The 23,604-nt window shown below is 44.5% G+C and overlaps 1 protein-coding gene across 3 annotated transcripts in view; it reads left to right on the forward strand.

Annotated features, from left to right (window-relative positions):
• Positions 1 to 19,864, forward strand: part of LOC135518025 (sarcoplasmic/endoplasmic reticulum calcium ATPase 2-like) — a 47,719-nt gene extending 27,855 nt beyond the window's left edge. The window contains exons 7-22 of one of the 3 annotated variants that reach the window (XR_010452106.1): positions 1,876 to 1,961; positions 2,282 to 2,579; positions 2,700 to 2,866; positions 12,153 to 12,241; positions 12,381 to 12,483; positions 12,688 to 12,819; positions 13,106 to 13,225; positions 13,541 to 13,759; positions 13,990 to 14,325; positions 14,532 to 14,752; positions 14,975 to 15,177; positions 15,304 to 15,389; positions 15,474 to 15,607; positions 15,801 to 15,918; positions 16,058 to 17,982; positions 18,793 to 19,864. Coding sequence is in view for 2 of the 3 variants with exons in the window: in XM_064942849.1 (XP_064798921.1) it covers positions 1,876 to 1,961; positions 2,282 to 2,579; positions 2,700 to 2,866; positions 12,153 to 12,241; positions 12,381 to 12,483; positions 12,688 to 12,819; positions 13,106 to 13,225; positions 13,541 to 13,759; positions 13,990 to 14,325; positions 14,532 to 14,752; positions 14,975 to 15,177; positions 15,304 to 15,389; positions 15,474 to 15,607; positions 15,801 to 15,918; positions 16,058 to 16,333 (2,588 nt within the window). In the remaining variant the exon portion in view is untranslated. Of the gene's footprint in view, positions 1 to 1,875; positions 1,962 to 2,281; positions 2,580 to 2,699; positions 2,867 to 12,152; positions 12,242 to 12,380; positions 12,484 to 12,687; positions 12,820 to 13,105; positions 13,226 to 13,540; positions 13,760 to 13,989; positions 14,326 to 14,531; positions 14,753 to 14,974; positions 15,178 to 15,303; positions 15,390 to 15,473; positions 15,608 to 15,800; positions 15,919 to 16,057 lie in introns of all 3 variants that reach the window. The other 2 variants (XM_064942850.1, XM_064942849.1) reach the window with 2 other exon arrangements.
• Positions 19,865 to 23,604: the final 3,740 nt, after the last annotated feature.

A 23,604-nucleotide genomic window follows, 5' to 3' on the forward strand; every position in this document is an offset into this window, starting at 1 on the left:
GCGAAAAAGGACTGTCGTTGCTCCAACGTGTACCTAACCATAAACGTCAATGCCTTTCTTAAAATCAATACACAGAAGTATATATTTTTTAAACCTGCATATTTAGCTAAAAGAAATCCAGGTTAGCAGGCAATATTAACCAGGTGAAATTGTCACTTCTCTTGCGTTCATTGCACGCAGAGTCAGGGTGTTTGCAACAGTTTGAGCTGCCTGGCTCATTGCGAACTCATTTGCCAGAATGTTACGTAATTATGACATAACATTGAAGGTTGTGCAATGTAACAGCAATATTTAAACTTAGGGATGCCATCAGTTAGATAAAATACGGAACGGTTCCGTATTTCACTGAAAGAATAAATGTTTTGTTTTCGAAATGATTCGACCAAATTAATGACCAAAGGCTCGTATTTGTGTGTTATTATTAAGTATATGATTTGATCGAGCAGTCTGACTGAGCGATGGTAGATACCAGCAGGCTCGTAAGCATTCATTCAAACAGCACTTTTGTGCGTTTCGCCAGCAGCTCTTCGCAATGCTTCAAGCATTGCGCTGTTTATGACTTCAAGCCTATCAACTCCCGAGATTAGGCTGGTGTAACCGATGTGAAATGGCTAGCTAGTTAGCGGGGTGAGCACTAATAGCGTTTCAAACGTCACTCGCTCTGAGACTTTGAGTAGTTGTTCCCCTTGCTCTGCATGAGTAACGCTGCTTCGAGGGTGGCTGTTGTCGATGTGTTCCTGGTTCGAGCCCAGGGAGGTGCGAGGAGAGGGGCGGAAGCTATACTGTTACACTGACAATACGAAAGTGCCTATAAAACATTCAATAGTCAAAGGTATATAAAATACAAATCCTATAGAGAGACATAGTCCTATAATTTCTATAATAACTACAACCTAAAACTTCTTACCTGGGAATATTGAAGACTCATGTTAAAAGGAACCACCAGCTTTCATATGTTCTCATGTTCTGAGCAAGGAACTTAAACGTAAGCTTTCTTAAATGGCACATATTGCACCAAATTGAACATGTTTCATTATATATTTGAGGCTAAATTGATTTTATTGATGTATTATATTAAGTTAAAATAAGGGTTCATTCAGTATTGTTGTAATTGTTTAATCGTAATAAATTAATAAAAATTGTCTTTTTTTTCTTCTTCTTTTTTAAATTGGTAGTCGGCTTTTTTTGGTCGTCCAATAGTCGGTATCGGATTTACAAATTCAATCTTATTAAGCTTTGCTTTATCTTTGTGTATAACTTGTATGTAGTCGCCAGTGTTTGAGTTGGGTTACATGGGCTGATGAATGGGTTGAGTCACCACTTGAGAATGACCCTGAAACGGTCAGTGTGAGAACAAGAATTTCTGAATGACTCCGTGAACCTTTTATTCAAGATGAAGTCAGCGGTTCTTAATCAACACAGTATGGAGAGGGAGAACAACGATAGCCTGAAAGAGGGAGGCAAAGACTGACAGGGAATGAGCGATATGGATGAGCGCGAAGAGCGTTACGAGATGAAGCTCGTCCTGAAACCCCTGTCTTGCTCCACTGCCTTAATTGGTAGAGTTTGGTATTTCAGCTGCTTTTCCCTCCTGCTATTCATGGCTCTAATCTGTCAAAAACAGTGTCTCAGCCTATCAGAACAGTGCAGAGCTTGCTCAGCTGATTAACCACTAGGCCTTGCATCCCCCTGCAGTGCAGACTCATGAGTGTGAAAGTCCCCTTGGATGCTGCATTTTGTAATTGGCAGCCCTGCTCAGTCAGCTGTGAAGTCAATCCACACCCATCTTCCCCAAAATGTCAACCCATCACCACTTTGCTCCGTGTAAGGGCTGCGTTGTTTGGTCCTCATCCGTCTCTCTCTCTCCTCCGGCAGGGGAGTCTGTCTCTGTGATCAAGCACACTGACCCGGTGCCTGACCCCCGGGCTGTCAACCAGGACAAGAAGAACATGCTCTTCTGCGTGAGTAACTAGAAAACCATTAAATACCTCTCTCCCCTTCCCCTTGCATCTTCTATTGTCTCTTCAGTACTTCATCCTCTTCCCTGTTTAGCCAACCCAATAATTATAATCTCATTTTCTCCACCTATCATCTCCGTTACATGTTCCTCTCTGGGATTTTAATGTCAGACCTCTTATCCTTAACCCCTTGTTTTCTTCTCCATTTTTTTTTTACTGTTCCTCCCCCACTTGTTCAGTTGCCCAGTGTGTTTCAGGTTTCCCCAGTGTTTCCTCAGCAGTGTACACCTGTTGTCTCACCACCTCTCCTCTTTCCTCCACAGGGCACCAACATAGCAGCGGGTAAGGCAGTGGGTGTTGTGATGGCCACAGGCGTCAACACGGAGATTGGCAAGATCCGTGACGAGATGGCGTCCACGGAGCAGGAGCGTACGCCTCTGCAGCAGAAGCTGGATGAGTTCGGGGAGCAGCTGTCCAAGGTCATCTCCCTGATCTGCATTGCTGTGTGGCTCATCAACATTGGCCACTTCAGTGACCCCGTCCACGGAGGCTCCTGGATCCGTGGCGCTGTGTACTACTTCAAGATTGCTGTGGCCCTGGCCGTGGCTGCCATCCCAGAGGGTGAGTCACTAGGAGAGTGGGAGTGAGGGGAAGCAGTCTATAATATATTGAAAGCAATACATTGGGCTCCAGCATAGTGAGTATGTCTAACCCCCTCTTATCGCCATCTCTTTTTACTAGGTCTGCCCGCTGTCATCACCACCTGTCTGGCTCTAGGAACCCGCCGCATGGCAAAGAAGAACGCCATCGTCCGCAGCCTGCCCTCTGTGGAGACCCTGGGCTGCACCTCCGTCATCTGCTCCGATAAGACCGGCACCCTCACCACCAACCAGATGTCTGTCTGCAGGGTGAGTCCCCGTCCCCAGAGCACCATGGGGATTTAGTAGGAATGGCTGATGTTTAGTATTATGGTTACGTCCAACGCTCAGGGTATTAAAACTAACATGACGTTTGTAGTGAAAAATATTCTTACCTAAATCAATGATTCTAGCTTTGTTTGTGTGCTACTGCTTGGAAACACGTTTACCATGGAGGATCCTGGGAAAGTGTCAAGTCCAGATATGAGACCCAGCCGCGGGGTTCAGCTGAGCCAAACAGAGCCTACATCAGCCTGTTCCACATTAGCATATTTAACCAGGTGGAGTTTTAGGGCTGTCTGAGCTCAACTTTATTAGCCTCTGCTAGTTTATGTAGCCACATACCTGCCTACGGAGAAGGCTATATTCTTGCCAACCATGAACAATCCATTCCAGTGAGTACTTTGCCACTGATTTGGCAGCAGAACCCACCTGGCAATAAAGCAGTCTTGACAGCATCTACTGACTGTGTGGATTTATCCACAGGGTATTGTAGAGGTTGAAAGGCAAAGGAGTATAATGAATGATTCAATTTATTTGCTATCATGGTTTAAATTAGATTGAGAAGTGATGGATATGAAATTGTTGTTCCCATATTTATTGAATTGCATCATATTAGATTGATTATATGCATCCGTCGCACACTTTATGCCAGGGGTAGGAGATTAGATTCAGCCGCGGGCCGATGCTAGTCAGAGCGGATGGTCGGGAGACAGGAATGTAAATTCTAATCATTTGTGCACTGCAAATTTGAAAATAACAATTTCATACCTTTATTACATTGAGACACGATCACTTCTCTTCTTTTTTCCCCCATTGGAACAGACTTCCAAAACTGAACAAATGTTTAGAGGAGTTCCTGGTGATTTTAGTCTCCCCTCCCCCTCTTCACTGCCCTCAGATTGGTGCTGAGTGACACGCGGTCATCCATATTTAAGGGGATGGGCAACAGGTGGTCCCCTGAATATGGACCATTATGCATTACCACTCCCAAGTCTCTTTCCCCCATGGTCTCTTCCACTGCATCACTCCTGTATCATTTCTATCTTCCTTTCTTCCTGCCTTCTCCTACTATTCTCACATTTAATTCATTCTCTCTCCCTCATCTCTCTTTCTCTCGTGTTGTTTTTGAGGGCCTCTGCTGAGAGGGTCTCTGCAGGCAAACACAGCACAAGGCACTGCACGCACAACATTACACAATACATCTCCACGCAACACTGCCCAGCATAATCAAAACAGCACAGCATAACATGGCAGCATGGTTCAGTTCTTGCAATAGCGGGGAGAGATTGGAAGCAGCATCGTGTTTAAAGATTTCAAAGAAATAGTTTTCCAATGCAAAACTTGCTGGCATACAGTGCCTTGCGAAAGTATTCGACCCCCTTGAACTTTGCGACCTTTTGCCACATTTCAGGCTTCAAACATAAAGATATAAAACTGTATTTTTTGTGTGAAGAATCAACAACAAGTGGGACACAATCATGAAGTGGAACGACATTTATTGGATATTTCAAACTTTTTTTTAACAAATCAAAAATTGGGCGTGCAAAATTATTCAGCCCCCTTAAGTTAATACTTTGTAGCGCCACCTTTTGCTGCGATTACAGCTGTAAGTCGCTTGGGGTATGTCTCTATCAGTTTTGCACATCGAGAGACTGAAATTTTTTCCCATTCCTCCTTGCAAAACAGATCGAGCTCAGTGAGGTTGAATGGAGAGCATTTGTGAACAGCAGTTTTCAGTTCTTTCCACAGATTCTCGATTGGATTCAGGTCTGGACTTTGACTTGGCCATTCTAACACCTGGATATGTTTATTTTTGAACCATTCCATTGTAGATTTTGCTTTGTTTTGGATCATTGTCTTGTTGGAAGACAAATCTCCGTCCCAGTCTCAGGTCTTTTGCAGACTCCATCAGGTTTTTTTCCAGAATGGTCCTGTATTTGGCTCCATCCATCTTCCCATCAATCTTAACCATCTTCCCTGTCCTGCTGAAGAAAAGCAGGCCCAAACCATGTTTGACAGTGGGGATGGTGTGTTGTGGTGGATGAGCTGTGTTGCTTTTACGCCAAACATAACGTTTTGCATTGTTGCCAAAAAGTTCAATTTTGGTTTCATCTGACCAGAGCACCGTCTTCCACATGTTTGGTGTGTCTCCCAGGTGGCTTGTTGCAAACTTTAAACAACACCTTTTATGGATATCTTTAAGAAATGGCTTTCTTCTTGCCACTCTTCCATAAAGGCCAGATTTGTGCAATATACGACTGATTGTTGTCCTATGGACAGTCTCCCACCTCAGCTGTAGATCTCTGCAGTTCATCCAGAGTGATCATGGGCCTCTTGGCTGCATCTCTGATCAGTCTTCTCCTTGTATGAGCTGAAAGTTTAGAGGGATGGCCAGGTCTTGGTAGATTTGCAGTGGTCTGATACTCCTTCCATTTCAATATTATCGCTTGCACAGTGCTCCTTGGGATGTTGAAAGCTTGGGTAATCTTTTTGTATCCAAATCCGGCTTTAAACTTCTTCACAACAGTATCTCGGACCTGCCTGGTGTGTTCCTTGTATATATACTTCTGAACTATTCCTGTACCAGTACTGCAATATCAGAATGTGAAATTCGGCTGCTGTGTAAGAAGCGTCGCTGTAAAAGCGTAGCTCTCTAGCCTGCTTGAGTAGAGGAATGTTTTTGGTAAAGCATCCCTGACGTCACAGCTCTTTGAAGTCTACTGTGCCGCAGGAGGGGAGAAGGGAAAGACGACACCGGTTCATACTTTCATTTGAATATTTCTCTCCATCTTGCCTTGCTTCTCTGCAGAGCCGGCACCAGGAGATTAGTCTCTCTGTCTGTGTGTGTCTGTGGAGACGGCTTGCTTGCCCTCTTATTCACTTTCTCTCACTCACATGCTCCCACTTTTTCTCACGCTCTCCATCTCCATTATTTTTTAGTTTTCGCACCTCTAACCAGGTCCCTGTCTGCTTCTTCTCTCTGGTCTCCTCTAACCCTATCCCTGTCTGCTTCTTCTCTCTGGTCTCCTCTAACCCTATCCCTGTCTGCTTCTTCTCTCTGGTCTCCTCTAACCCTATCCCTGTCTGCTTCTTCTCTCTGGTCTCCTCCCTATCCCTATCCCTGTCTGCTTCTTCTCTCGGGTCTCCTCTAACCCTATCCCTGTCTGCTTCTTCTCTCGGGTCTCCTCTAACCCTATCCCTGTCTGCTTCTTCTCTCTGGTCTCCTCTAACCCTATCCCTGTCTGCTTCTTCTCTCTGGTCTCCTCTAACCCTATCCCTGTCTGCTGCTTCTCTCTGGTCTCCTCTAACCCTATCCCTGTCTGCTTCTTCTCTCGGGTCTCCTCTAACCCTATCCCTGTCTGCTTCTTCTCTCGGGTCTCCTCTAACCCTATCCCTGTCTGCTTCTTCTCTCTGGTCTCCTCTAACCCTATCCCTGTCTGCTTCTTCTCTCTGGTCTCCTCTAACCCCCTATCCCTGTCTACTTCTTCTCTCTGGTCTCCTCTAACCCTATCCCTGTCTGCTGCTTCTCTCTGGTCTCCTCTAACCCTATCCCTGTCTGCTTCTTCTCTCGGGTCTCCTCTAACCCTATCCCTGTCTGCTTCTTCTCTCGGGTCTCCTCTAACCCTATCCCTGTCTGCTTCTTCTCTCTGGTCTCCTCTAACCCTATCCCTGTCTGCTTCTTCTCTCTGGTCTCCTCTAACCCCCTATCCCTGTCTACTTCTTCTCTCTGGTCTCCTCTAACCCTATCCCTGTCTGCTTCTTCTCTCTGGTCTCCTCTAACCCTATCCCTGTCTGCTTCTTCTCTCTGGTCTCCTCTAACCCTATCCCTGTCTGCTTCTTCTCTCGGGTCTCCTCTAACCCTATCCCTGTCTGCTTCTTCTCTCGGGTCTCCTCTAACCCTATCCCTGTCTGCTTCTTCTCTCTGGTCTCCTCTAACCCTATCCCTGTCTGCTTCTTCTCTCTGGTCTCCTCTAACCCCCTATCCCTGTCTACTTCTTCTCTCTGGTCTCCTCTAACCCTATCCCTGTCTGCTTCTTCTCTCTGGTCTCCTCTAACCCTATCCCTGTCTGCTTCTTCTCTTCGGTCTCCTCTAACCCTATCCCTGTCTGCTTCTTCTCTCTGGTCTCCTCTAACCCTATCCCTGTCTGCTTCTTCTCTTCGGTCTCCTCTAACCCTATCCCTGTTCGTTTATGGAGAAATAATATTCTCCCGCTCTTCCGTCACATCCACACATTCATCCCAGCATGGATATGCATTAGTACCTTTGTCTAGAATACATCTCCAGGAGATCCACAGCCACCAATTGTAAAGTGTGCTTAATCCTTAGTGTTTTTGTTCCCAGGTACAGTAGCAATTATTTCATTCATTTGCCTAAGTAAAGCTGGTATGGTTTATCAGTGCTCTATTGGTATTGTAGTTGTCTGATGTGCTGCACCCTACTTGGTAGGCTGTGCTTTTACTGCATGTAGATCAGTGGGCTCCAATCAAATGTTATTGGTTACATGTGACAAATACAACCAGTATAGACTTTACAGTGAAATGCTTGCTTATGAGCCCGTTCACAAAAATGCAGATAATAACTAAGAAATATTTGCTAAATAGAAAAGGAGATAACACGAAAAAAACATACATTTTGGGTGGCAGGTAGCCTAGTAGTTAAGAGTTTTGGGCCAGTAACCGAAAGGTTGCTCGATCGAATCCTCGAGCTGACAAGGTTCAGGGGCAAAATGTCAGATTTTTACAAGGTAGTTAACCCACTGTTCCTAGGCTGTCATTGTAAATAAGAATTTGTTCTTAACTGACTTGCCTTGTTAAATAAAAAAATGAGGCACGGGTTACCAGTACTGAGTCGATGTGCAGGAGTACACAGTAGTGGTAATTGAGGTTATACAGTACCAGTCAAAAGGATTTTTCTTTTATATTTACTATTTTCTACATCGTAGAATAATCGTGAAGACATCAACTATGAAATAACACAAGGAATCATGTAGTAACCAAAAAAGTGTTAAACCAATCAAAATATATTAGGCTGGGTTTCTGTGTAGCACTTTGACATTGGCTTATGTAAAACGGGCTTTAGAAATACATTTGATTTTGTTTCACTGTTTTGGTTACTAATTGATTCAATATGTGTTAATTCATAGTTTTGATGTCTTCACTATTCTACAATGTAGAAAATAGTACAAATATTGAAAAACCTTGAAGGCGTAAATGTCCATTTGACTGGTACTGTACATGTAGTTAGCGGTAAAAGAAACTAGTAAATCAGGATGTATAATAACCAGAGTAGCAGCAGGGTATGTGAAGTGTCAGTATTTTGTGAGTGTGTGGTTAGTCAAGTGAGTGTGCATAGAGCCAGTGCATTAGGATAAATAAATGATAGAGGTCAGTGTAAATAGTCAGGGTAGCTATTTTACTACCTGTTCAGCAGCCTTATGGCATGGGGGTAGAAGTTGTTCAGGAGCCTTTTGGTCCCAGACATGGTGCTCCAGTACCACTTGAGTTTCCATACCAAGCTCTCATGCAACCAGTCAAAATGCTCTCAATGGTGCAGGTGTAGAACTTTTTGAGGATCTGAGGGCCCGTGACAAATATTTTCAGCCTCCGGAGGGAGAAGAGGCGTTGTCCTACCCTCTTCAATACTGTGATGTGTTTGGACCATGATAGGTCCTTAGTGACGTGGATACCGAGGAACTTGAAGCTCTCACTCTACCACAGCCTTGTCGATGTGAATGGGGGGTGTGTTTGGCCCTCCGTTTCATTCCTACGATAAGCTCTTTTGTCTTGACCACGTTGAGGGAGTGGTTGTCCTGGCATCACACTGCCAGGTCTCTGACCTCTTCCCTATAGGCTGTCTCATTGTCGACGGTGATCAGGCCTACCACCTTTGTGTCGTCGGCAAATTTCATGATCGTGTTGGATATGTGCGTGGCCACACAGTCATGGGTGAATTGGAGAGGACTGAGCACGCACCCCTAAGGGGCCCCTGTGTTGAGGGTCAGCATGGCGGATGTGTTAATGCCTACTCTTACCACCTGGGGGGGGGTGTCGTCTGTCAGGAAGTCCAGGATCCAGCTGCAGAGGAAGGTGTTCAGTCCCAGGATCGTTAGTTTAGGGATGAGCTTGAAAGACACACATAGTGTTGAACGCTGAGCTGTAGTCAATGAACAGCTTTCTCACGTAGATGTTCCCTTTGTGTAGGTGGGAAATGGCAGTGTAGAGGGCAATAGAGATTGCGTCGTCTGTCGATCTGTTGGGACGGTATGTGAGTTGGAGTTGGACCAGGGTTTCTGGGATGATGGTGTTTGAGCCATGAGCAGCCTTTCAAGGCATTTCATGGCTACAGATGTGACTGCTGCGCTGCGGTAGTCATTTATACAGGTTCACTTGGTGTTCTTGGGTACAGGTACAATTGTGGTTTGCTTGAAACTTGTAGGTATTACAGACTGGGTCAGGAAGAGGTTGAAAAATGTCAGTGAAGATACTTGTCAGCTGATCAGCACATGCTCTGAGTACCTGTCCTGGTAATCCGTCTGACCCTGTGGCCTCGTGAATGTTAGCCTGTTTAAAGGTCATACTCACGTCGGCCACAGAGAGCGTGACCATACAGTCGTACGGAACAGCTGTTGCACTCACGCATGGTTCAATGTTGCTTGCCTCAAAGCGAGCATAAAGGCATTCAAATTGTTTGCTAGGCTCTCGTCACTGGGCAGCTCATGGCCGGGTTTCCCTTTTTTTTTGTCTGTGATAGTTTGCAAGCCTTGCCACATCCGATGAGCGTCAGAGCCGGTGTAGTAGGGTTCGGTTTTAGTCATGTGTTGACACTGCCTGTTTGACGGTTTCTTATATGCGTCCGGATTAGTGTCCCTCCTGCCCACTTTGAGGGAGAAGTTGTCCTGGCATTACATGGCCAGGTCTCAGACCTCCCTATAGGCTGTCTCGAGCGGCAGCTCTAGCTTTTAGTTCAATGTGGATGCTGCCTGTAATCCATGGCTTCTATTTGTGATATGTACGTACGGTTACTGCAGGACGATGTCGTCAATGCACTTATTAATTCATTTTATTGTAAGCAGGCATCGGAAGGTTAGAGTTATGGTCAAATTTGCCAAATGGAGGGTGAGCCTTGTATACGTCTCTAGGTGACATGCTGGTAGAAATTAGGTGAAACAGATTTCAGTTTTCTTACATTAAAATCAGCAGCCACTAGGAGCGCAGCCACTGGATAAGCATTTGCTTATGACTCCTATACAGCTCGTTGAGTGCAGTCTTGGTTCCAGCATCAGTTTTCAGTTTGTGGTAGTAAATGGACACCTGTGAAAAATACAAAAATGTTGTATGGTTTGTTTTACAGCTTATCATGAGCTATTCTAACTAAAGCGAGCAGGACCTTGAGACTTCCTTAATATTAGAGATTGCTCACCAGCTGTTGAGTCTCACCCAGTTCTGAATGTCCCGTTGATAGGATAGTCTCGATCAGAGCTCGTCCAGTTTATTCTCTAGCGACTGTTTATTCGCCAATAGAAGGGTAGAGACTATTTTATTCTCACCGCCATAGTCTAATCAAGGTGCCTCTATCTTCGCCTTCTATGAGTGTCAGGAATTTGGGTCAGGTACGGAATAATCAATGTCTTTTGCCTCCGACTCATTGAAGTAAAGTCCTCATCCAAATCAAGGTTAGTGATAGCTGTTCTGATGTCGATCATAGGAAATGATGGCGGAAACATTATTTACAAAAAAAGTTACGATTGGCTTCCAAAAATACAATTGGTCTGGAGCCTGTAAAATGGCCGGTTTCCCGAATCATCGGCATACAGTGTTAGGGAGATTTAGGGGATCTAGAGAACTGGCGGTTGTGTAAAGCCTGTCGCATGCTTCCCAGTCTAAACAATTTGTGCAAATTGTGACGTTTTTGTCCATTTTGGTGTTCGGCAGGGTTTTTTGGGGCTGTGGTTGGCCAACTCCTGATAGCAGTGTGTCGTGGAAATTCTGCACTGAGAGAGACTTTGTAATTTCTTCAAACAATCATCTTTATTTAATATCGATTCATTTATGCAATAATGAAACCGTCAGCCCAACAGCCTTGACTGTTAGGCTGATAGCCTCCCAAACAACGAGAAACACATCTTATATAGGACACTAAGAATGCTTAGTTCCACCCCTCTCAGGCAGCTCAAAGAGCATCATAAGCCACTTTGGATTAATCTTGTCGTTAACAACACATGGTGTTATAAACCCCAACCCTGGCTTAATTTCCCTGATACCAGGATGTCTAGGAACCCTTTGTCCAGTCCATCTCTTTCCCAGTTACAACCACCCCACATCCTGTCCATGGAATTCTTCTCCCTCAGTGCACCACTGATCATAGAATGGTATGTGGCTGTAAAGTTATCACCCTCTAGTAAAACCCATTTCCTCGACACCCAGACTAGCTGCAGGAAGCTAGACTGGACACCATTAAAAACCCAGCCTTACCAGACCAGTCTTACTTTAGTTAAATATATAATCGTTCACTATTAATATAAAATAAATCAGGTAAGTATGTCATTTTTCTATCACAAGTGGCTACTGGACAGGATTCTTTAATGATGAAAGGCATTTTAGGGAAGTATGCGAGGCACAGACTGAACGAGCCGAGTATGCGAGGCACAGACTGAACGAGCCGAGTATGCGAGGCACAGACTGAACGAGCCGAGTATGCGAGGCACAGGCTGAACGAGCCGAGTATGCGAGGCACAGGCTGAACGAGCCGAGTATGCGAGGCACAGACTGAACGAGCCGAGTATGCGAGGCACAGACGACTGAACGAGCCGAGTATGCGAGGCACAGACGACTGAACGAGCCGAGTATGCGAGGCACAGACGACTGAACGAGCCGAGTATGCGAGGCACAGACGACTGAACGAGCCGAGTATGCGAGGCACAGACGACTGAACGAGCCGAGTATGCGAGGCACAGACGACTGAACGAGCCGAGTATGCGAGGCACAGACGACTGAACGAGCCGAGTATGCGAGGCACAGACGACTGAACGAGCCGAGTATGCGAGGCACAGACGACTGAACGAGCCGAGTATGCGAGGCACAGACGACTGAACGAGCCGAGTATGCGAGGCACAGACGACTGAACGAGCCGAGTATGCGAGGCACAGACGACTGAACGAGCCGAGTATGCGAGGCACAGACGACTGAACGAGCCGAGTATGCGAGCGCCTTGCATCCATAAGGAAACAGATTTGTGTGTGTGACCTGACACGTTTTCTACCCGTTTGTGTTCTAGATGTTCGTTATTGACCAGGCGGCAGGCGATAGCTGCTCCCTGAAGGAGTTCACAATCACTGGCTCCACATACGCCCCTGAGGGACAAGTGTGAGTAGAGACCACATACATAACGAACACACACGCGTGCACACACAATGAAACACACACGTGTAGTCATTATCAATACACCACAACATACCTGAGCTCACTGTTCCCCCTTTTTCATGGCTGTTGTCTTTTCTTCCAGGTACCATGATGGTAAACCAGTCAAGTCCTCCCAGTATGATGGCTTAGTTGAGATGGCCTCCATCTGTGCCTTATGTAACGACTCCTCCCTGGATTACAATGAGGTTTATGTCCTTTATAACTGTTATGTTCCTGCTGGTCGAAAAGGCCTGTCACATAAGCCTTTATCAGTGGTTCATTTATTATTTTGAATATCAGTAGTCTTCTCCATTATGTTGTGGATACACAAGTTAACTGTTTTTTTAGTCGTTTATTGCTACTATTTGTGTGTGTGTGTGTGTGTGTGTGTGCGCGTGTTTTCTCCACAGATAAAAGGTGTGTATGAGAAGGTTGGTGAGGCTACAGAGACTGCCCTCACCTGCCTGGTGGAGAAGATGAACGTGTTTGACACCGACGTCAAGGGCCTGTCCAAGATCGAGAGAGCCAATGCCTGCAACTCTGTAAGCCACCGTCAGCTACTCTCTTAACCCCAACATGATTCTCCTGTGAAACTATTATAAAACTGTGTGTTGGTCCCAAATGTCAACCTATTACCTTTTATAGTGCACTAAGTTTGACCTGGGCCCTATGGGGCATGATGGTCAAAAGTAGTGCACTATAAAAGGAATAGGGTGCCATTTAGGACTTATGCCTGAGTGTGGTCCAATTCCATCAGAGATCCACAGGCTGTTGTTCCACTCCTTGTTAAGGATGTGTTGGTGTGTGTTTCTTCACTGTGTGGTACAGGTGATCAAGCAGCTGATGAAGAAGGAGTTCACCCTGGAGTTCTCCAGAGACAGGAAGTCAATGTCTGTGTACTGCACACCCAACAAGGCCCACTCCTCCATTGGCAAGATGTTTGTTAAGGTAATTATTAGCATCCATCTACAGTATTTATTGGCTTGTAGACCATATGGACACGGGAGAAATGCCTTATATAGTGCACTACTTTTGACCAGGGCCCAGTAGGTCACTATATAGGGAATAGGGTGTCATTTTGGACACGGTTCTAGATGCCGCTTCATAATAACTATGATGAATTATAGGATTTTGATACATGTGTTTGTACTTTAAGAACCGGTGTCATTTTGTAGTTGTAATGTACAGTATGTAGGAAATGAGCAGAGGATAATGTTTTATTTCCTCTGGTTTGAGTTCCTGTCTCTGTCCCTCACTCTCCAGGGAGCCCCAGAAGGAGTGCTTGACAGGTGCACTCACATCCGTGTGGGCGGGAACAAGGTGCCCCTGACCCCGGGCATCAAGGACAAGGTATTGTCAGTGATCAGGGAGTACGGGACGGGGCGTGACACACTGCGCTGCCTGGCCCTGGCCACAAAGGACAACCCTATTGCCAAAGAGGACATGGTGTTGGAAGACTCAAACCGCTTCATTGAATACGAGGTGAGGGAGTGGGGGTCATAATGCAGTAAGAGTGACAGAAATAGCAGAGCATTTATTCAGAGAACTTATGTATTTTCACACCTTAGATACTTGGGGTAACTGTATAGAAGTAACATGATGAGGCTGCAAAAATAAGTGTATATTGCAAAAACAAAATATTTCGATCATACGGATGAAGCCTTGTGAGTTAGTCAAATCCAGGACTCTGGTCTGACTGTCTCTCTTCCCAGATGGACCTGACGTTCGTGGGTTGCGTGGGCATGCTGGACCCTCCCAGGGCGGAGGTTGCCGCCTCCATCAAGCTGTGCCGCCTGGCCGGCATCCGCGTCATCATGATCACCGGCGACAACAAAGGCACAGCCATTGCCATCTGCCGCCGCATCGGTATCTTCAGTGACAAAGACGATGTCTCCTCCATGGCCTTCACCGGCCGCGAGTTTGACGACTTGTCGCCGGCTGCCCAGAGAGACGCGGTGGTCAATGCACGCTGCTTTGCCCGTGTGGAGCCGTCCCACAAGTCCAAGATTGTGGAGTTCCTACAGTCCATGGACGAGATCACGGCAATGGTGAGTGAGACGAGGTCCTCTTGAGACCTGCCTCATCAGTTTCTGTGCAGCGTTGAGCTGAAACTACACTTTGTGGTTCGGCTTTCATGAAGAGCCCTCAGCATGTCTTGTAACCTCTAATCCATATGTGATTAGTCTAAAAGCTTTAAAGCGATCCTGTAGAAAAGTAGATGGCTAACCACGCCCTGTCCTTTCCCCATGACCAGACTGGTGATGGTGTGAATGACGCCCCTGCTTTGAAGAAGGCAGAGATTGGCATCGCCATGGGTTCAGGCACGGCTGTAGCTAAGTCAGCCTCTGAGATGGTCCTGGCTGATGACAACTTCTCTACCATCGTGGCGGCTGTGGAGGAGGGCAGGGCCATCTACAACAACATGAAGCAGTTCATCCGTTATCTCATCTCCTCCAACGTGGGAGAGGTCGTCTGGTAAGGATCACGGCTTTGTCCCAAATGGCTCCCTATTTACAGTTAAAGCTCACTACCTTTTGACCCGATAGGGTCTGAGGTCAATAGTTGTGCACTATGTAGGGACTGGTTGTCATTTATCACAACCCCACATCCCTCAGTAAGAAAATCAACAAATCGATGTCAGTTCCAGGGTTAACAAGCCTTCATCCTCACGTAAATGTTATTCTACCATTCCTACAGCATCTTCCTGACGGCTGCTCTAGGCTTCCCCGAGGCTCTGATCCCTGTCCAGCTGCTGTGGGTAAACCTGGTAACGGACGGCCTCCCGGCCACTGCCCTGGGCTTCAACCCCCCTGACCTGGACATCATGAACAAGGTCCCCCGCAACGCCCGCGAGCCCCTCATCTCTGGATGGCTCTTTTTCAGATACCTCGCCATCGGATGTGAGTTCACTTGCCCTCTGTGGAGAAAACCTTCACAAAATTGAAATATGGCTTAGTTGAACAAGTGTTTAGGCTGTTGTGTGTATCCAGATAGCCATGTGTGACTCCTGTGCTCTGCCTCTTCAGGCTATGTGGGTGTGGCTACAGTCGGTGCTGCTACCTGGTGGTTCGTCGCTGCTGAGGACGGACCCAGGATCACCTTTTACCAACTGGTAGGAGAACAATACCAATACAACGCACACACACACACTCAAACGCATAGACGTACTGAGCTGGTTTTTCTCCTCTGCCCACAGAGCCACTTCCTGCAGTGTGGTCCTGACAACCCAGAGTTTGATGGTTTGAAGTGTGAGCTGTTTGAGTCCCCCTACCCAATGACCATGGCCCTGTCTGTGCTTGTCACCATCGAGATGTGCAACGCCCTCAACAGGTCAGATATGCCGCTACATCTTTCGCGTTACCTCTCTCTTTTTGAAGTTCCTATCACTGTTGCTTTAGGCTTGACACTAGTAGCATAATGTTGTGAGATTAATCTGGTACACATGGTCAAATGATGGACAAATGGCTCCCAAATGGGTTTTCAATCAGTGACTTAACCCAGTTGTTCTCTCTGTTTCCCTCAGTGTGTCAGAGAACCAGTCCCTGCTGCGTATGCCCCCCTGGGAGAACGTGTGGCTGCTGGGAGCCATCTGCCTCTCCATGTCCCTGCACTTCCTTATCCTCTACGTGGAGCCCCTGCCGGTGAGACTACCTGCAATAATATAAAAATACAAATAATTTCTAGAACAATTAAATGCTAGTGTAACGGGTGGGATTGGTGGAGAAACTGAAAAAGCAGGAGAGGTTGTCCTCACCCATGTTGCTACCTTCTCCTCTACAGATCATCTTCCAGATCACCCCTCTGAACCTGACCCAGTGGCTGATGGTGCTGAAGCTCTCCCTGCCCGTCCTCCTGCTGGACGAGGTCCTAAAGTTAGCAGCCAGGAACTACATGGAGAACTACCCTGGTAAAGAGCTGGAGAAGCCCAGCAGCAAAGGCTGCTCTCTGTCTGCATGTTTGGAGGGCATCTCCTGGCCCTTTGTGGCCCTCACCCTCCCCCTGGTGCTGTGGATTTACAGCACCGACACTAACATGGCAGACATGTTCTGGTCCTGACTGACTTGAGCACAACCCCCCCCCCTCTCCTCCTGTGTGTGCATAGTTAGTGTATGTGTTTGTGTAGACTTGGAGTGTGCCTGCCGAGTGTGCATGAGAAGGACCTAGTTAAACACAAACTTAAAAAATAATATTCAAAAATCTTTTTGAAATTGTGAGGCTTTAGTGTGAGTGTCAGTTTGACCGTCACTCCTGTAGCTGTGGACTTTTTGCTGGTTCAAACAGAAAATAATGTTGTCCGCTCTTGTTGTCTATTTCCTTTTTAAATTAGATTTTTTTTTAATGATTTGGGATTATCACTTTCTCTTTCACTGCAGTACAAATAATATTTTTGCGCTGCCCTTTTCATATTAGTAAACAAATTAGATATTTAAAAGCAGTCCATTGACCTGTACAGAGATTAACACTATTTTATGCAAGGTTTTTTTTGTTCATCATTTTGTAAATTGTTGGAATGGATTGCAGGAGGAGTGGCTAAGAGAACGGGTAGGGTCACCTTTTAATGTTTACTGTTGTCTTCAGTATTAACTTAGAACTCTTTCAGAGCCAATGGGCAAGCACTAGATAGCAGGAGGTGGGTAAGATAAGTGATTGTGTATGCATAGCTGAAAACGAAACAGAAGTATCCTGAAAATGGAAGCTACATGTTCTTTAACCTAGCATGAACTGTACTGGGGTTTTCATTTAGGATTTAGTCGTCTCCCCCATATCAATGTAAAAAAACAAACTTTTTGGTTTGAAAAGCCAGTTTTTCTGCTGTAGGCAGAGCACAGCTACCTCAATGCAATCCATTTTGCTCATTTCTAGATTATTTTCCCTACATGGCTTTAGTCTTTATTCAACATTTAGTCCATATAGTTGACACTTGATGTGTGCCCCTATTTCCTTGTGCAGAAAACAAAAATCTAATTGGCCTTCCCTCAGTGATTTATTTTTTAAGGGTATTTTGTCTTTGTATTTTTTATTTTACTTGACTTTTATTACATGTATTGTTGTGTTGTTGGCAGGATTGGGTTTAGGATGTAAATGTTGCTGTCTTTGTGGGTCATAATTTTGATTCAAAGGAGAGAAAAGGCTACATAATTTTTTACTTTAAAAATACAGGTTTTCCAATTGACTACTCCAACCATGAACTTGCGACACAAAAATCCCCCAAGGTTTTGTTTTTTATATTTCAAGAAAAATACACTCATGAACCCTTTGAATCAAAGTGTTTTTGTCTTTCTTTACCTGGACTGAGTGAACGTGGTGTCCAGATCATTTCTATACAGTGTGGTTTTTGTATGGGCACATACTTGAATATAAATAATGTACAGTGTCTTTGAATGCTCCATCCTTATTGGGTGCAACTTAGCTGGCTGGGTGTGTTTATACAGAACTCTGATCTAGAGTATTTTTTTTCCCTCCGGAGGGCTTACAAGTCTGAAAGGTACCATATACCTTTACAATAGTAGTCCCAAGGAGTCCATACCATCACACTAGTATTATTGTCTACTAAATAGGTCTGCTTTTCAGCAATCCAACATGGAAACATACCCCTGTGAAGCATGTCTTTGGTAGATGCCTTGGTTTGATTTCACGGTGTCTGTGTTCTTTAACAACTGTGTGCTTTCTCCTTCAATGCCTTCCACTGGCTTCCCTTTTCACTAGTGAGTATTCCCTTCCACCACCACACTCCTTAACACACCAATCACTTCACATCAAAAATGTACAATGGAGAGATGACCCCCTAGCTATAACATTTTGATCAACTACAGTCAGCATATATTTTTGCGTTACATGATTTCCTTTGACCAGCTGAGACCATTAGATCAATACATTTCTGCTGTTCTTGTCCATCTGGTGCTCAGGCAGCTTTCTGCTGTTGCTGCAACTTGTTGACGGCCAGGGCTGCCGCTCATCAGATTTAATTCACTTGTCTCTGACAGGCTATATCGATTCAGGATGGGCTTTTGACTGATGAGAGGCTTTAAAAAAACATCTATTCAGTGCACACTAAAACCAGGACTCTGTAAAATGTTTTGACAGGCAGCCAATTCTGATCTCTTTTCCACTTATTGGTCTTTTGACCTAGCAGATCTTTTCACATCAGATCTTTTTCAGAGCGAAAAAATATCAATGGGGCTGCATGTCTGAACGCAGCCATAGAAGTCTGAGTTAGTTGGTTATGTTGTGGTTGATATTGGAATGAGGATATTTCAAGCCATGTCTACGTCATATTCCTGTTTTTCTTTGTCACCATTCTTCTAATGGACTTTATATGAGTGTCTATTTTCTCGCACACTTGCATCTTAAGCTCCCACACAATCGCAGATATCAGTGTGGGTGTCAAATCTAGTGTTTTGTTGCATGGGAATATACTGGATCTAGTCTTTTGGCAATGCAGTAGAAATATATTTTTTAGACATGTTTTTCTGTTCTGATATTTTTTACTCATCATATTTTCCCTTTCTCTACAGGTGATGACTAAAACCTGCCATTCCATCTAGTCTGATATGATAGCTGTAGAGACTAACTGTCCTGTTCAGCATGTGTGTTCTGGGTAGCATTACACCTCGGATATCTTGACCCGCACTGTATATCAGTGGAGGCTATAGGAGGACGGGTCCATTTGTAATGGCTGAAATGGAAATAATGGAATGGGATCAAACATGGAAACTACGTTTGACTCTGTTCCATGAATTCCATTCCAGCCATTACAATGGGCCCGTCCTATAGCTCTTCCCACCAGCCTCCTCTGTATATGTGACCTTTCCAGACATGGGTACAATGCATTTATAGTATTTTCAAATGTTATGGGGGAAAAAATGACCAAATAGTAAGTGGAATGATATGGTGTGGGATTGGAGGGTGGGTGGGGGTCTAAATGACTTCTTATATCGTGGTTAGACTTGGGGGAAATGGTGTTGTTTTGGATTCTTATATGCAGGGGAAGCCTTCCATGTCCCTGACATTCCTCCCTGCGTCTTCCTACCTTCAGTATTTCATACCAGGTTGACTAGTTTTATATCCATGTACAATACACAGTAGTGCATGCCCTCCAGCTGTGAGTAGCCATGCAATTTATCTAGATTTCTATAGTAAAATATTGTACAGAACTGCTTGACACGATAGTAGATTTTAGTTAAATACTACAGTATCACTAATACTATTAAGTGTTTATCACTGATCAGAAACATTTCCTATTGTTTGGGAATTTGCACAGTACTGGGCCAGAATACACTGATGTCTGTGGAGTCTGAACTTTAACAATATTACCACTCTTCTACTAATAGTTGTGAGAAACCAGGACAGAAGACTGGCTTTGATTTATTAGTGACTTGCAATATAGCTGTGTTCTATACCAGTTGAATAAAATTGTCCCTTTTTGTCTTATCATGCAATATCATGAAGCTGCAGTTAAACAGATGTGTTAACATAGTGGGGAGTTAACAGGAACATCTGTACATTTGATTGATCATTACCTGTGCTCAATGATTGTAACATGCATCACGGAGATTGTGGTTTCAGTTTAATAAACTATTAACTTTATTTGGGTCTTGTAGTCTTTGTTGTCACACCAACTCATTGTTTGCCATATGTGTTTGACTTGGCAATGGAGTTGGCAAGTGTGCAAATACACTAAACAAAAATATAACTGCAACAATTTCAAAGATTTTTCTGATTTACAGTTCATATAAGGAAATCAGTAAATTGAAAAAAATCCATTAGGCCCTAATCTATGGATTTTACATGACTGGAAACAGATATGCATCTGTGGTCACCAGATACCGTAAGAAAAGAATAATAAGGGTGTGGATAAGAAAATCAGTCAGTAGTGGGTGTGACCATTTGCCTCATGCAGCACATCTTTGCATAGAGTTGATTGTGGCCTATGGAATGTTGTCCCACTCTTCAATGACTGAAGTTGCTGGATATTGGTGGGAACTGGAACACGCTGATGATCCAGAGGATCACAAAAGTGCTCAATGGGTGACATGTCTGGTGAGTATGCAGGCCATGGAAGAACTGGGACATTATCCGCTTCCAGTAATTGTGTACAGATCCTTGTGTCTTGGCAGTGTATTATCATGCTGAAACATAAGGGGATGGCGCCGGATGAATGGCACGACAATGGGCCTCAGGATCTCATCACGGTATCTCTCTGCATTCAAATTGGCATCGGTAAAATGTAATTGTGTTGTCCGTAGCTTATGCCTGCCCATACCATAAACCAACTGCCACCATGTGGCACTCTGTTCACAACATTAACAGCAAAATCACCAACAAAACGCCATACACATTGTCTATCTGCTCGGTACAGTTGAAACCGGGATTCATCCGTAAAGATTACACTTCTCCAGCGTGCCAGTGGCCATCGAAGGTGAGCATTTTCCCACTGAAGTCTGTTACGATGCCTAACTACAGTCAGGTCAAGACCCTGGTAAGGATGACAAGCATGCATATCTTTCAAATCATGTTTTTATGAAGCCCTTTTTACATCAGCAGCCTAAAACCATAAACATTAACAAACGCAGATGTAGAAGCACAGTGGCTAGAAAAAACTCCCTAGAAAGGCAGGAACCTAAGGACACCTAGAGAGGAACCAGGCTCTGAGGGGTGGCTAGTCCTCTTCTGGTTGTGCCCGGTGGAGATATAAGAGTACATGGCCATTAAGGCCACATTGTTCTTCAAGATGTTCAAGCGTTTGTAGATGACCAGCAGGGTCAAATAATAATCACAGTGCTTGTAGAGCGTGCAACAGGTCAGCTCCTCACGAGTAAATGTCAGTTGGCTTTCAGAGGTCGAGATAGCAGGTGTGGTAGAGAGCGAGAGAGAGAGGATTGAAAACAAGAGGTCCGGGACAAGGTACAGTAGCACGTCCGGTAATCAGGTCAGGGTTCAATAGCCATAGGCAAAACAGCAGAAACTGGATCAGCAGCACAACCAGGTGGACTGGGGACAGCCAGGAGTTTTCAGGCCAGGTAGTCCTGAGGCATGATCCTCGGGCTCAGGTCCTTAGAGAGAGCGAGAGAGATGGAGAATTAGAGGGAGGAGCATACTTAAATTCACACAGGACACCAGATAAGACAGGAGAATTTCACCAGATAGGACAGACTGACCATAGCCCCCCAGCACAGTCTATTGAAGGATCTTTCATTTCAGCTCATGACTCTTTGGACCAACACTCTTTACATGTTGCGTTTATATTTGTGTTCAGTACAGCTAACCCAAGATAGTTCATCTGTGTCGTTTACAGTGGGAGAAAATGAAGTGTGCAGAACAAGCAAGGTAGGCGGGTTGTAACATATTTCCGTTAGGGAATGCCTCCTCTGTGAAGTAAGCTTGTGCACAAACTCAAATCGACCTTGCATTCCTAGACAACACGATTATTTAAATCTTAGTGCACTGTGTTCATAACATATTCTAGTTTTGGGAACAGGTATTTTTTGGGAATTGGTCTTTTGACCAATCAGATCTGTTCTGAACAAATATATATGTTGTGATTGGTCAAAAGAACAATTACTGGAAAAAAATATCTGGAATTGGCTGCGCAGCTAAAAATCACCAGATCTCAGCCGAATTGAACACTGTAGGCAGCGAAGCAAGTGTGCCTCATACTAGGTTATGTTTGCACCTAGCATAATTGGTCTTTTGACCAATCAGATCAGTTCTGAACAAATATATATGTTGTGATTGGTCAAAAGACCAATTAGGTGGACAAATATTAGAACTGGGGTATGTTACGTTTAATACTGGAAAGCAGTGTGCCGATACGTGCCTGGTTCACAGTGGTGGAAAAAGTACCCAACTGTCATACATGAGTCAAGTTTTTTATTTATTTTTTATTTCACCTTTATTTATCCAGGTAGGATAGTTGAGAACAAGTTCTCATTTGCAACTGCGACCTGGCCAAGATAAAGCATAGCAGTATGAACAGACAACACAGAGTTACACATGGAGTAAACAATAAACAAGTCAATAACACAGTAGAAAAAAAGAGTCTATGTACATTGTGTGCAAAAGGCATGAGGAGGTAGGCAAATAATTACAATTTTGCAGATTAACACTGGAGTGATAAATGATCAGATGGTCATGTACAGGTAGAGATATTGGTGCGCAAAAGAGCAGAAAAGTAAATAAATAAAAACAGTATGGGGATGAGGTAGGTAAAATTGGGTGGGCTATTTACCGATAGACTATGTACAGTTGCAGCGATCGGTTAGCTGCTCAGATAGCAGATGTTTGAAGTTGGTGAGGGAGATAAAAGTCTCCAACTTAAGCGATTTTTGCAATTCGTTCCAGTCACAGGCAGCAGAGAACTGGAGCGAAAGGCGGCCAAATGAGGTGTTGGCTTTAGGGATGATCAGTGAGATACACCTGCGCGTGCTACGGGTGGGTGTTGCCATCGTGACCAGTGAGCTGAGATAAGGCGGAGCTTTACCTAGCATGGACTTGTAGATGACCTGGAACCAGTGGGTCTGGCAACCAATATGTAGCGAGGGCCAGCCGACTAGAGCATACAAGTCGCAGTGGTGGGTGGTATAAGGTGCTTTAGTGACAAAACGGATGGCACTGTGATAAACTGCATCCAGTTTGCTGAGTAGAGTGTTGGAAGCTATTTTGTAGATGACGTCGCCGAAGTCGAGGATCGGTAGGATAGAAGTAAAGATACCTTAATAGAAAATGACTCAAGTAAAAGTAAGTCACCCAGTAAAATTCTACTTGAGTAAAGGTCTAAAAGTATTTGGTTTAAAATATACTTTTAAGTATCAAAAGTAAAAGTATAAATAATTTCAAATTCCTTATATTAAGCAAACAAGATGGCACCATTTTTTTTAATTCATGGAAAGCCACGGGCACACCAACATTTAGACACAATTTACAAAGGAAGTATGTGTGTTTAGTAATCTGCCACAAGAGAGGCAATACAGATGACCAGGGATGTTCGGTTGATAAATGGGTGAATGTAACTAATCTCAGCAAAAAAAGAAACGTCCCTTTTTCAGGACCATGTCTTTCAAAGGTAATTCGTAAAAATCCAAATAACTTCACAGATCTTCATTGTAAAAATGTGAAACACTGTTTCCCATGCTTGTTCAATGAACCATAAACAATTAATGAACATGCACCTGTGGAACAGTCGTTAAGACACTAACAGTTAACAGACGGTAGGCAATTAAGGTCACAGTTATGAAAACTTAGGACACTAAAGAGGCCTTTCTACTGACTATGAAAATCACCAAAAGAAAGATGCCCAGGGTCCCTGCTCATCTGCGTGAACGTGTCTT

Source organism: Oncorhynchus masou, chromosome 28, assembly GCF_036934945.1.
Source record: "Oncorhynchus masou masou isolate Uvic2021 chromosome 28, UVic_Omas_1.1, whole genome shotgun sequence".
NCBI lineage: Eukaryota > Metazoa > Chordata > Actinopteri > Salmoniformes > Salmonidae > Oncorhynchus > Oncorhynchus masou.